General features: G+C 43.4%; 1 protein-coding gene across 6 annotated transcripts in view; it reads left to right on the top strand.

The window, feature by feature from the left end:
• The window catches only part of LOC118402033 (histone-lysine N-methyltransferase 2C-like), a 131426-nt gene that overhangs the window by 59958 nt on the left and 56289 nt on the right, over positions 1-15179 (top strand). For all 6 annotated transcript variants that reach the window (XM_052476893.1, XM_052476891.1, XM_035799857.2 and 3 more), the window contains exons 10-11: positions 463-638; positions 769-1181. In XM_052476893.1, coding sequence (XP_052332853.1) covers positions 463-638; positions 769-1181 — 589 coding nt within the window. The remainder of the gene's footprint in view (positions 1-462; positions 639-768; positions 1182-15179) is intronic.

Here is a 15179-nt window from a genome sequence, read left to right as displayed (position 1 = left end):
CTGGTGGGTGTGCGGTGGGAGAATCAAACCGCATGCGCCGTCATCCCCTGCCTGTGGCCTCTACCCTCTTCCTCTGTTGGGGTAGGTGGCGCACAGTGCCTGTCTCGTCTGCCAATCAGCTGCTGTTTTGGTGGGTTAACATCCTATCAGCTGCAGCGGTGGTGGCGGGTGGGGACCAGGCACCTGCCAGGTGGTGGAACATCCTCACACTCACTCAGTTTCTCCCTCTCTCTCTCTCTCTCTGAGTCAGCAGCACGGCAGGAACACAGTCCACACAACACAAGCAGCAGCCAACCCTCTCCATCTCTCCTCTCTCCCCCACTCTTGAACTTGCTGCTTCACGCCCAGGCACTTTAGTTCTGACTGAAGCCTCATCTGAACGTCTTGGAGATGAATGAAAACCATATGATTTAGAATCATTGCTCTAGTTTCCGTTGTGTTTCTATCTCTTTCCTACTCCAGAACTGCAGAGTGTGTATCCAGTGTGGTACGAGGACGAGCGGTCAGTGGCACCACACAAGCCTGCTGTGTGATAGCTGTGTCCAACATCAGGACCCCGCCCTTACCTGTCCACTATGTGCCTGTACCCTGGACCCTGAGCACCAAAAAGACCTGCTCTCCTGCCACAGCTGTAAAAGGTAGACACACAGAGAGCACGTCCATTGTTCATTCTGTTGTAAATCTCCTCACTCCTCATGGAGTTGTTTTAGTTTATTTTCCATTGATGTGTGGTGGAGTCCTACATCTTCATCTGTCCTCTGCTTCTAGATGGCTCCACCTGGAGTGCGAGCGCCAGTCGTCAGGCCAAGCAGACGTCCAGCCCAGCCAGGGCTATGTGTGTTCAAGCTGCAGGCCTACTGGATCACCACCACAACAGGCCCCACTGCAGGCAGAGGAGGAGGCGGAGGAGATGGACACAGGAGGCCTAGAGCTGAGCCCACAGGCTGCTATTCAGATGCACACAGAATCAGAAGCGGTTGTTCCAACGCACACGGATCTAGAACCTGGCGCTAAGCAACTGTGGTCTCCTTCTCCAATGCACAACGACCCAGAAACGCAATTACAACCCGTTCCAATGCCCACAAATGCAGAACTAGAGCCTGTCCAAGCCACCAACACTGTCTGTGAGAACGCCCTTGAGGATAGGCAGCCACAGCAGGCTACATCAGACCAGCAGCCTGGTAAGTCTCTCTTTTGTCTGACTGGGTTATTTGTGTCTACTGTGTATTATGGTTACCAAGGTTAGCCATGTGTTTGTTTTCCTGTATCCCCCTTAAGAGCGGTTTGGCAGGTGGACTCACTAGAGCGTGAGGGATTTGTTTGTCGCATGGCTTGGATTATTACTTTAGGATTGTTGAGAGGTGGTATAAAAGGAGAGAGGTGTGGTTTTCTGAGCATCCTCGGTCGAGCAGCAGTATCACTGATTAAGTTATAAGTCCCTTGTGGTGTGTAGATGAAGGCAGTTTGGTCTGGATGAAGACCAGAGGGAAGCGTTGCTCTGTCTGCTCTCTCTCTTATTCTCTGCCATGGCTCACATCAGACTGACAGCCATTCATTATCAGGGGCTTGGTTTCTAAAGGCTTCAATAACCAGATGGGCTTCCATTATCACAAGATTAAAGCCATGAAAGCATTGTCTTTGTAATTATTTTGCTGTGAAAAAGCAGCACTTTGTAGCCTATTCTTCCGTTGGTTCTCCTGAGGAGATGGAGTTTCTTGTTGCTCTCTGTCCTTGTTTCATAGCATGACCTGGGTGAACAGAACACCTGCCTACTGGTTTGTGTTCAGTAGGGTACAGTACACCACACTGTGGCAAAATGTTTTGCAATGGAAAACAAAAATCTGCTGTTAATTAGAAGTACAGGTTATAAATAGAGGTCGACCGATTATGATTTTTATATACCTATTATTGGAGGACCAAATAAAGCCCATACCAATTAATCTGACGATTTTGATATACATATGTAATAATGAGAATTACATGAATACTGAATAAACAATGAACCCTTTTATTTGAACTTAATATAATACATAAAGAAAATCTATTTAGTCTCAAATATATAATTAACATGTTCAATTTGGTTTAAATAATGCAAAAACACATTGTTGGAGAAGAAAGTAAAAGTGCAATATGTGCCATGTAAGAAAGCTAACGTTTAAGTTCCTTAATCAGAACATGAGAACATATTAAAGCTGGTGGTTCAATATTCCCAGTTCTTCAATATTCCCAGTTAAGAAGTTTTAGTTTGTAGTTATTATAGGAATTATGACGCGCCAACTATTTCTATACCATTTGTATTTCATATATCTTTGCCTGTTGGATTTTCTTTTAGACACTTTAGTATTGCCAGCCTAATCTCGGGAGTTGATAGGCTTGAAGTCATAAACAGCGCTTTGGGTCAAGCATTGTTAAGAGCTGCTCGCTAACGCAGTAAAGTGCTTTTTGAATGAATGCTTACGAGCCTGCTGCTTGCTGCCTACCACCACTCAGTCAGACTGCTCTGTCAAATATCAAATCATAGACTTAATTATAATAAACGCACAGAAATACGAGCCTTAAATCATTAATATGGTCAAATCCAGAAACTATCATTTCGAAAACAAAATGTTTATTCTTTCAGTGAAATACGGAACCGTTCCGTATTTTATCTAACGGGTGGCAACCCTAAGTCTAAATATTGCTGTTACATTGCACAACCTTCAATGTTATGTCATAATTATTTACACTTCTGGCAAATTAATTACGGTCTTTTTTTAGGAAGAAACACAGTTCGTTAATGAGCCAGGCGGCCCAAACTGTTGCATATACCCTGACTTTGCGTGCACTGAACGCAAGAGAAGTGACACAATTTCCCTTGTTAATATTGCCTTCTAACATGTATTTATTTGAACTAAATATGCAGGTTTAAAAATATATACTTCTGTGTATTGATTTTAAGAAAGGCATTGATGTTTATGGTTAGGTATATTTGTGAAGCGAATGTGTTTTTTTCTAGAATGCGCTTTTGTTAAATCATCCCCTGTTTGGCAAAGTTGAATTAGGCTGTGATTCAATGATAAATTAACCTCTAGTGACACCCCATCCCGTGAACGGGACCGTTGTCATCATCTGACACTAATTAGCATAACGCAACAGACATAACTATTATTAGAAAATATTCTTATTCATGAAAATCACAAGTGAAATATATTGAGACACAGCTTAGCCTTTTGTTAATCACCCTGTCATCTCAGATTTTCCAAAATATGCTTTACAGCCAAAGCTAGACAAGCATTTGTGTAAGTTTATCGATAGCCTAGCATAGCATTTTGTCCAGCTAGCAGCAGGTAACTTGGTCACGGAAATCAGAAAAGCAATCAAATTAAATCGTTTACCTTAGATGAGCTTCGGATGTTTTCACTCACGAGACTCCCAGTTAGATAGCAAATGTTCCTTTTTTCCAAAAAGATCATTTTTGTAGGTGAAATAGCTCCGTTTGTTCTTCACGTTTGGCTGAGAAATCGCACGGAAATTGCAGTCACGAAAACGGCGAAAAAATTTGCTCCATAATATTGACAGAAACATGGCAAACGTTGTTTATAATCAATCCTCAAGGTGTTTTTCAAATATCTATTCGAAAATATATCCATCGGGACAATCAGTTTTTCAGTAGGACCGATTGGAGTATTTTACGTGAGAATCTCTCTGGGAGCATCAGGTGACCACTTGCGCAATGTAGCCGCCTACGGGTATTCTTCAACATAAATGTGTAAAACTACGTCACAATGCTGTAGACACCTTCGGGAATACGGAGAAAGAGTAATCTGGTTGATAGCCCATTCACTGCTCAATAGGGACGCATTGGAACGCAGCGCTTTCAAAACATGAGGCACTTCTGGATTGGATTTTCCTCAGGCTTTCGCCTGCAACATCAGTTCTGTTATACTCACAGACAATATTTTTACAGTTTTGGAAACTTTAGAGTGTATTCTATCCTAAGCTGTCAATTATATGCATATTCTAGCATCTTGTCCTGACAAAATATCCCGTTTACTACGGGAACGTTTTTTTCTCCAAAAATGAAAATACTGCCCCCTAGTCACAAAAGGTTAACAGGCACCGCATTGATTATTTGCAACGCAGGACAAGCTAATTAACCTTGTAACATCATCAACCATGTGTAGTTAACTAGAGATTGTGTTAAGATTGATTGTTTTCTATAAGATAAGTTTCAATGCTAGCTAGCAACTAACCTTGGCTCATTGCAGCCACAAGGTCCTTTTGATGCTGCACTCGCGTAACAGGTGGTCAGCCTGCCACGCAGTTTCCTCATGGATTGCAATGTAATCAGCCATAATCAGTGTCCAAAAAGGCAGATTACCGATTGTTATGAACTTGAAATTGGCCCTAATTAATAGGCCATGCCGATTAATCGGTCGACCTTTTGTTAGAACCTCCCTATTTCACTCCCCTTTAAGAAATATTCTCTATTGAGCACGCCCCTGGCCTATATTCCTCCTCTGTTATTATACCGTAGCAAGGCTTCTCTTCTCAATAGTTTCCATGGGCAACAGAGCCTATTGCTCACATACGTACTAGAAGCTATGCAGGCTACGTCTCTATCATGAAAGGAGTGACCCTGAACGGAGTGACCCTGCTCTACAGACCCTAGGAGGGGCAGTACATATCCACTCAAGCTTGTGGGGCTTGGCTGCCTGAGGTAGAGTGCTGTAGCAGGTGAATGAGCTGTAGGGTATTACTATGGGACCTAACCTGGATGTCCACCCTCTGTCTAGACTAGACCTGACAAGACACAGGCAGACAGATCAGGAATCTGTGGTGGAGGGAGGGGAGCAGTGCTGATGATGACGGATAACTAGGGCTGGGCAATATGTTGATTTTTTTTTTTCTCCAAACTTCTGGGCGATTCACAATATATATCTTGATTTAAAGAAATATGTTTTCTCGAAATAAGCTTTGTTATACATTTAAAGGTCAAATCCACTGCATTTAAAACAGTCAGCAATAATGTAATGAATTCAGAGTTTGTGTAATTATACCAATGCTGAATATATTCCTTCCACAACCATAAGACCCTCTAATAATTACATGATTTTAATCATGATCAAAATAGCTTTTTTTAATAACTGATCTGGCTTTCAGGTCCGTCTATAAAAATGTGCTTTTTGTTACAGATTTAACCAGAACCATGCATAATGTATATGTAGCAGGCATTATAGAAAATGAACACGGGTCTCATAAACCATCTCTCAAGCACAAGCCCACGTGCTAGTGAGTAGCCAGCTAATATTTATATTTCAAGTTTAGTTCATTTAGATCTAGGTGTAATTTCACTGTCTCTGAATTCTGCTAACAAGGCAGAACAGTTGAATTGTTATGAATAGACCCTTCTGTCTGTCTCCAACTTCATGATAGCCTGTCCACTTTGTTCAGATGTTGAAATGTAGTGGTCTACCTTATTTCTCAGAATGAGTTGCCAATTCCTTATGTACTTGTTATATGGTTCTTGCAGGTTTATAAAACACACACTAAACAGCTAGTATAGCAATCTTTATTTGACTAAAATGCTGGTAGCCATATGTGGTATCGTGTTGTGAGTGCGACAAACTGAGCATTCATTTTCCAGAATGAATGTTCATTCGTTTTAGTAGTGTCTGCTCTGCTCAAAATGTGAGGAGTTGAAACGGTTGGAAAGGTTAACTTCTCTATTACAATAAAGAATGTCTCCATGTGTTGTGGTGTCCAAATGACTTCTGTTGGACCAAACCTCAAATGCAAATAGCGAGTTGAAACCGTTTGTCAGAGAGGAAGAAGTGATCTCTCATCTTTGTTGTTGTAATTGGTAGGGGAGGGGCTTGGGAGAAAGAGGCGAAGCGAGTTGTTTCACTCTCGCCAAAATCTGTCCAAAATAAGCCATATGAGCTTATTTTGAAGCTAAGCTTGTGGCCTGCCTTTGGGACAACTCCCATTGTTAGGGCGGAGCATCTCGTCATTATATACAGATCTCTGGTGTAAATGGGAACGTGCACAGCACAGAAGGAGCGAACAACACCAAAAAGACAATATGAGAAGCGGACATAAACGCTCATAAAAACATAAATTGTAATTAATTGAACAAATTCTACATATTGCCCAGCCCTACGGATATCCAGGCAGTAAAACAGTGACGGGTCTGTGCTTCGACATTCATGGCTGTTTAAAACACCCCCGCTCCTTTCTTTACCACACACTCTCGTGTTCACAGACACACAGAAACACAGACAGGAAAGGGAGCGAACAACTTTGAAATCCTATTTGTATGTGTGGGGGGCTCCTGTCCTAAGCAGCAGTGGTGTTGTTTTCTTATGATGCTGCTATGTGAGCTGCTGGCTGTGATGGGAGGCTGGTGATTAGTCCTGTGTGATGGGAGGCTGGTGATTAGGCCTGTGTGATGGGAGGCTGGTGATTAGGCCTGTGTGATGGGAGACTGGTGATTAGGCCTGTGTGATGGGAGGCTGGTGATTAGGCCTGTGTGATGGGAGGCTGGTGATTAGGCCTGTGTGATGGGAGGCTGGTGATTAGGCCTGTGTGATGGGAGGCTGGTGATTAGGCCTGTGTGATGGGAGGCTGGTGATTAGTCCTGTGTGATGGGAGGCTGGTGATTAGGCCTGTGTGATGGGAGGCTGGTGATTAGGCCTGTGTGATGGGAGGCTGGTGATTAGGCCTGTGTGATGGGAGACTGGTGATTAGGCCTGTGTGATGGGAGGCTGGTGATTAGGCCTGTGTGATGGGAGGCTGGTGATTAGGCCTGTGTGATGGGAGGCTGGTGATTAGGCCTGTGTGATGGGAGGCTGGTGATTAGGCCTGTGTGATGGGAGGCTGGTGATTAGTCCTGTGTGATGGGAGGCTGGTGATTAGGCCTGTGTGATGGGAGGCTGGTGATTAGGCCTGTGTGATGGGAGACTGGTGATTAGGCCTGTGTGATGGGAGACTGGTGATTAGGCCTGTGTGATGGGAGGCTGGTGATTAGGCCTGTGTGATGGGAGACTGGTGATTAGGCCTGTGTGATGGGAGGCTGGTGATTAGTCCTGTGTGATGGGAGACTGGTGATTAGGCCTGTGTGATGGGAGACTGGTGATTAGGCCTGTGTGATGGGAGGCTGGTGATTAGGCCTGTGTGATGGGAGGCTGGTGATTAGGCCTGTGTGATGGGAGGCTGGTGATTAGTCCTGTGTGATGGGAGGCTGGTGATTAGGCCTGTGTGATGGGAGGCTGGTGATTAGGCCTGTGTGATGGGAGGCTGGTGATTAGGCCTGTGTGATGGGAGGCTGGTGATTAGGCCTGTGTGATGGGAGGCTGGTGATTAGGCCTGTGTGATGGGAGGCTGGTGATTAGGCCTGTGTGATGGGAGGCTGGTGATTAGTCCTGTGTGATGGGAGGCTGGTGATTAGTCCTGTGTGATGGGAGGCTGGTGATTAGGCCTGTGTGATGGGAGGCTGGTGATTAGGCCTGGGAGACTGGTGATTAGGCCTGTGTGATGGGAGGCTGGTGATTAGGCCTGTGTGATGGGAGGCTGGTGATTAGTCCTGTGTGATGGGAGGCTGGTGATTAGGCCTGTGTGATGGGAGGCTGGTGAGGCCTGTGTGATGGGAGGCTGGTGATTAGTCCTGTGTGATGGGAGGCTGGTGATTAGTCCTGTGTGATGGGAGGCTGGTGATTAGGCCTGTGTGATGGGAGGCTGGTGATTAGGCCTGTGTGATGGGAGGCTGGTGATTAGGCCTGTGTGATGGGAGACTGGTGATTAGGCCTGTGTGATGGGAGGCTGGTGATTAGGCCTGATGGGAGGCTGGTGATTAGGCCTGTGTGATGGGAGGCTGGTGATTAGGCCTGTGATGGGAGGCTGGTGATTAGGCCTGTGATGGGAGGCTGGTGATTAGTCCTGTGTGATGGGAGGCTGGTGATTAGTCCTGTGTGATGGGAGGCTGGTGATTAGGCCTGTGATGGGAGGCTGGTGATTAGGCCTGTGTGATGGGAGGCTGGTGATTAGGCCTGTGTGATGGGAGGCTGGTGATTAGTCCTGTGTGATGGGAGGCTGGTGATTAGGCCTGTGTGATGGGAGGCTGGTGATTAGGCCTGTGTGATGGGGATTAGCCTGTGTGATGGGAGGCTGGTGATTAGGCCTGTGTGATGGGAGACTGGTGATTAGGCCTGTGTGATGGGAGGCTGGTGATTAGGCCTGTGTGATGGGAGGCTGGTGATTAGGCCTGTGTGATGGGAGGCTGGTGATTAGGCCTGTGTGATGGGAGGCTGGTGATTAGTCCTGTGTGATGGGAGGCTGGTGATTAGTCCTGTGTGATGGTAAAGAACTTCTAGGGCACTTGGTCTACCAGCCTTTCATCTCTCTATTGATTGGAGGGGAGGGGCCTCCCTCGAGGCCAGAGGCTGGACACCAAGGGTTATATCCCTAAACTATACTTGATGCTTTAGCTCTGAAGTCAGGCGTCCTCGATCTGGCCCCGACATCCTCTACTCCACTCACTGCCCCTTCCAGTTTCACACATGTAGAGAGAAACTGTATGGGATCAATATCGTGCCAAATGCATTGTTTGAACACAACATGCATTTTGTATTTGTGTATCATGATCTGTACAAATAAGTACCAATCCACAAATGTACATCACCAATCCGCAAATGTAAATCACTATCCACAAATGTAAATCACTATCCACAAATGTAAATCACTATCCACAAATGCAATTCCAAATCAAATCAAAGTGTATTTGTCACGTGTGCCGAATACAACACCTTACAGTGAAATGCTGACATACAGGCTCTAAGTGCAAAAAAGGTATTAGGTGAACAATAGGGAAGTAAAGAAATAAAACAACAGTAAAAAGACAGTGAAAAATAACAGTAGCGAGGCTATAACAGTAGAGAGGCTGCATACAGGCACCGGTTAGTCAGGCTGATTGAGATAGTATGTACTTGTAGATATGGTTAAAGTGACTATGCATATATGATGAACAGAGAGTAGCAGTAGCGTAAAAGAGGGGTTGGCGGGTGGTGGGTGGGACACAATGCAGATAGCCCGGTTAGCCAATGTGCGGGAACACTGGTTGGTCGGCCCAATTGCGGTAGTATGTACTAGTGGTCAACCGATTATGATTTTTCAACACCGATACCGATTATTGGAGGACCAAAAAAGCCTATGCCGATTAATCGGTCTATTTTTTAAAGTTTTTTATGTATTTGTAATAATGACAATTACAACAATACTGAATGAACACTTATTTTAACTTAATATAATACATCAATAAAATCAATTTAGCCTCAAGTAAATAATGAAACATGTTCAATTTGGTTTAAATAATGCAAAAACAAAGTGTTTTGTGAAGAAAGTAAAAGTGCAATATGTTCCATGTAAAATATGTGCCATGTAAGAAAGCTAACGTTTCAGTTCCTTGCTCAGAACATAAGAACATATGAAAGCTGGTGGTTCCTTTTAACATGAGTCTTCAATATTCCCAGGTAAGAAGTTTTAGGTTGTAGATATTATAGAAATTATAGGACTATTTCCCTGTATACCATTTGTATTTAATTAACCGTTGACTATTGGATGTTCTTATAGTCACTTTAGTATTGCCAGAGTAACAGTATAGCTTCCGTCCCTCTCCTCGCTCCTCCCTGGGCTCGAACCAGCAACATAACGACAACACAACGACAATAGCCACCACATCGAAGCTGCGTTACCCATGCAGAGCAAGGGAAACAACCACCCCAAGGCTCAGAGCGAGTAGCGCTCGCTAACTAGCCAGCCATTGCACCTCGGTTACACCAGCCTCATCTCGGGAGTTGATAGGCTTGAAGTCATAAACAGCGCAATGCTTGACGCACAACAAAGAGCTGCTGGCAAAATGCACGAGAGTGCTGTTTGAATGAATGTTTACGCGCCTGCTTTTGCCTACCACCGCTCAGTCAGATACTTAGATACTTGTATGCTTAGTCAGATTATATGCAACGCAGGACACGCTAGATAATATCTAGTAATATCATCAACCATGTGTAGTTAACTAGTGATTATTATTGATGGTTTTTTACAAGATAAGTTTAATGCTAGCTAGCAACTTACCTTGGCTTACTGCATTTGCGTAACAGGCAGTCAGTCTCCTTGTCGAGTGCAACGAGAGAGAGGCAGGTCGTTATTGCGTTGGACTAGTTAACTGTAAGGTGCAAGATTGGATTCCCCGAGCTGACAAGGTGAAATTCTCTAGTATGTACATGCATGTATAGTTAATTCACTATCCACAAACAAACACCTTTTGATTTGTGTTTGTAAATCGATTTATTGCATTAGAATTTAGATATGCACTATCCACAAATGCAATTCACTGTCCACAAACAAACACCCTTTGATTTGCAGGTAATTTCCAAGGGCCTTAAGTAAAGTGACTGCCATAAAGATTTTCACATAGGAGAGATTTGTGCAAACATGACAGATATGGCAAACCTGCAACTCCATATTTAGAAGCGCTTAGGTCACCTGACATTTGGCAGGGATACAGTGCCTTGCAAAATTGTTCCTCCCCCTTGGTGTTTTTCCTATTTTGTTGCATAACAACCTGTAATTTAAATAGATTTTTATTTGGATTTCATGTGATGGACAAACCCAAAATAGTCCAAATTGGTGAAGTGAAATGAAAAAAATGACTTGTTTCAAAAAATTCAAAATAATAAAAACAGAAAAGGGGTTCGTATGTATTCAACCCCTTTGTTATGAAGCCCCTAAATGAGATCTGGTGCAATCAATTACCTTCAGAAGTCACATAATTAGTTAAATAAAGTCCATCTGTGTGCAATCTAAGTGTCACATGATCTGTCACATGATCTCAGTATATATACCTGTTCTGAAAGGCCCCAGAGTCTGTACCACCAAGCAAGCGGCACCATGAAGACCAAGGAGCTCTCCAAACAGGTCAGGGACAAAGTTGTGAAGTACAAATCAGGGTTGGGTTATTTGAAACTTTGAACATCCCACGGAGCACCATTAAATCCATTATATATATATTTTTTAAGAGTATGGCACAACAACAAACCTGCCAAGAGAGGGCCGCCCACCAAAACTCACGGCCAAGTCAAGGAGGGCATTAATCAGAGAGGCAACAAAGAGACCAAAGATAACCCTGAAGGAGCTGCAAAACTCTACAGCGGAGATTGGAGTATCTGTCCATAGGACCACTTTAAGCCGTACACGCCACAGAGCTGGGCTTTATGGAAGAGTGGCCAGAAAAAAAGACATTGCTTAAGAAAAAAATAAGCAAACACGTTTGGTTTCACCCAAAGGCATGTGGGAGACTCCCCAAATATATTAAGAAGGTACTCTGGTCAGATGAGACTAAGATTGAGATTTTTGGCCATCGAGGAAAACGCTATGTCTGGCGCAAACCCAACACCTCTCACCATCCCCACAGTGAAGCATGGTAGTGGCAGCATCATGCCGTGGGAATGTTTTTCATTGGCAGGGACTGGGAAACTGGTCAGAATTGAAGGAATGATGTATGGTGCTAAATACAGGGAAATTCTTGTGGGAAACCTGTTTCAGTCTTCCAGAGATTTGAGACTGGGATGGAGGTTCACCTTCCAGCAGGACAATGACCCTAAGCATACTGCCAAAGCAGCACTCGGGTGGTTTAAGGGGAAACATTTAAATGTCTTGGAATGGCCTAGTCAAAGCCCAGACCTCAATCCAATTGAGAATCTGTGGTATGACTTTAAGTTTTCTGTACACCAGCGGAACACATCCAACTTGAAGGAGCTGGAGCAGTTTTACCTTGAAGAATGGGCAAAAATCCCAGTGGCTAGATGTGCCAAGCTTATAGAGACATACCCCAAGAGACTTGCAGCTGTAATTGCTGCAAAAGGTGTCTCTACAGAGTATTGACTTTGGGGTGGGGGGGGGGTGAATAGTTATGAACGCTCAAGTTTTCAGATTATTTTGTCTCATTTCTTGTTTATTTCACAATAATAAAGTAGTAGGCATGTTGTGTAAATCAAATGATACAAACCCCCCAAAAATCAATTTTAATTCCAGGTTGTAAGGCAACAAAATAGGAGAAATGAATACTTTCACAAGCCACTGTACATTCAGTGCTCCCAAATTCCTTATCAGGCCTAGTCTGTTTGGTGCCGTGTTATGCTAAGTGAGTTGTGGCATAGCACAAGGCAAGATTGATTGTGCGATCATGCTGTATTCTGTATTCCTTCCACCCAATTTAATGTTAAAGTTATTAAAATGAGCTGTCCAGATCCTCCTCATCCACTAAGACCTAACAGCAGGCTTATCATGACTATAATGATAGACAGCAGAGTTTTCCACAAGCGCCGGCTGTCGGCTATACAGCCAATTGCTCATTTTCAGCAGGGTACTTTTCCCACTTAAATTAAGTAGGCTACTTTTCAATTCGCTAGTCAGAGAAGTCTGCCGAGCTCTCTCCCACTAGAATGAACGATATGCATCTTCTAGAGATCTATTGATAGCACAGGCGCCTGTCAATCACAAAGTGAGCGATGACAGGGAAACACTGCTGGTTTTGACATTCTGCTTTCTGTTCCGCCTCTTTGTACCTGGTGTGTGTGTTGTGTGGGCTGTGGTTGCAGTCTAATTTCTTCATACGGAGGGAGAGAATATGAATTTGCACGTCCTATATAATTTGGTAATGATGAATCGAAAATAAATTCACTATTGTTTTTCTGGCACATTCATAAAAAAAAAATGCGTGTAGCGTCCAACAATCACGTTGTGTCCAGACAGTGGATCTCGTCAGTCACTGGCCTGAGCATTTTGGCATTCCAGTTCAGCATTTACCTGCTCTGTCTTGGTCTACCATTGAAGACTACACTTGTAAATGTCATGCTATTTGTATTTGAGTAATATGATTGGCCGTTCATTCAAGCAACACCACACTCCCACAAGTCCCAATTTATGGAAAACTCGAGCAGTATATGAGGTGATGCCTTCACAACACACGCAAGCCTTCCAGAGAAAAAATAAGCCCCCATCAATCTACTCGTTGGGCTTATTTATTTTTTGGGAAATGTATTTATTAAAGTTAACCTTCAATAGTGAACAGCAATGTGCTGGCTGCTGTTGATTGTCTGCAAATGAAAGCTATAAAAAGACACTTAGCATTGTTCTTGGCTAGCCTGCTGTAGCTCCCGAGTGGTGCAGTGGTCTAAGACATTGCATCTCAGTTCAAGAGGCGTCACTTCAGTACCTGGTTCGAATCCAGGCTGAATCGCATCCGGCTGTGATTGGGAGTCCCATAGGGAGGCGCGCAATTGGCCCAGCGTCGTCTGGGTTTGGCCCGGTGTAGACCGTCATTGTAAATAAGAATTTGTTCTTAACTGACTTACTAGTTAAATAAATTGTCAAGATCTCTTTTGGAACATTTGTCTTTAAGGAGCATTCTATTTTCAAATATTCTCATAATGACATACTTTAGAAGAAGAAGAAATAATATATGAATACAATGCAATTCTGAAGAAGAGCAATGACTTGCCTCACTAAATTATATTATACTTCTTTTTCATACATACCTAACCAAACATAGCCTATTAATAGCTGAATATATATAGAGAGAGCATGCCAACCTATAGGCTCTGCATGACTCCAATGCATTTAAGAACAACACCATGTCCTGGCCAGTAGAAATGCTATTTGGGCAAGTAGATTTTTGGCCAGTGAGAAAAAAAACGTTGGACCCTGGCGTGTTTCATATGCAGCCACCAAACTAGCATTGACCAGCTAACCACCTCCATCACCGGCTTCAGTAGAAAATGTATCGGCGACGTCATCCCTACGGTGAGGGTTCACTGCTTCCCCAATCAAAAACCCTGGATTATCACAGAGGTTGGCGCTAAACTAAAGGACAGGGCTACTGCACACAGAGCTAATGCAGACAACCCTGAGGCTACGGCCGAGGACAGGAATAAGCACAAGAAGTCTCCTCCTCAGAGACATCAAATGAGCAAAAGGACAATATTGGAATAAGGTGAAATCATACTACACAGGCTCTGACACCCGCCGCATTTGTCAGGGGCTACAGTCTGCCCAACGATGGCTCTCTATCAGACAAACTCAATGCATTTTATGCACGCTTTGACAACAACTACATCGTGCCGGGTGTGAAACCATCACCGACCCAGAGGATTAGGTGATCTCACTCGCCGGGGCAGAAGTGAGAAAGGTCTTTAGTCAGGTCAACACCTGCAAGGCCACAGGGCCCAAAGGTATTCCAGGGCACATTCTCATAGCATGCACAGAACAGCTGGCAGACATACAGTGGGGTAAAAAAAGTATTTAGTCAGCCACCAATTGTGCAAGTTCTCCCACTTAAAAAGATGAGAGGCCTGTAATTTTCATCATAGGTACACTTCAACTATGACAGACAAAATGAGAAAAAAAAATCCAGAAAATCACATTGTAGGATGAATTTTAATTAATTTATTTGCAAATGATGGTGGAAAATAAGTAAAGCTATACTGTTACACTGGCAATACTAAAGTGCCTATAAGAACATCCAATAGTCAAAGGTTAATGAAATACAAATGGTATAGAGGGAAATAGTCCTATAATTCCTATAATAACTACAACCTGAAACTTCTTACCTGGGAATATTGAAGACTCATGTTAAAAGGAACCACCAGCTTTTATATGTTCTCATGTTCTGAGCATATTGCACTTTTACTTTCTTCACAAAACACTTTGTTTTTGCATTATTTAAACCAAATTGAACATGTTTCATTATTTATTTGAGGCTAAATTGATTTTATTGATGTATTATATTAAGTTAAAATAAGTGTTCATTCAGTATTGTTGTAATTGTCATTATTACAAATACATTTTAAAAATCAGCCGATTAATCGGTATCGGCTTTTTTGGTCCTCCAGTAATCAATATCGGTATCTGCGTTGAAAAATCATAATCGGTCGACCTCTAGTTTCTATGGCCGAGCAGCCACACACAAGTCTAATATCACTATGCGCAATGCCAAGCGTCGGCTGAAGTGGTGTAAAGCTCACCCCAATTGGACTCTGGAGTGATGAATCATGCTTCACCATCTGGCAGTCCGACGGACAAATCTGGGTTTGGTGGATGCCAGGAGAATGCTACCTGCCCGAATGCGTAGTGCCAACTGTAAAGTT

Source organism: Oncorhynchus keta, chromosome 23, assembly GCF_023373465.1.
Source record: "Oncorhynchus keta strain PuntledgeMale-10-30-2019 chromosome 23, Oket_V2, whole genome shotgun sequence".
Classification (NCBI taxonomy): Eukaryota; Metazoa; Chordata; class Actinopteri; order Salmoniformes; family Salmonidae; genus Oncorhynchus; species Oncorhynchus keta.
The sequence above is the reverse complement of the archived record's forward strand: the minus strand, read 5'-3'. Positions and strand labels throughout refer to the sequence as shown.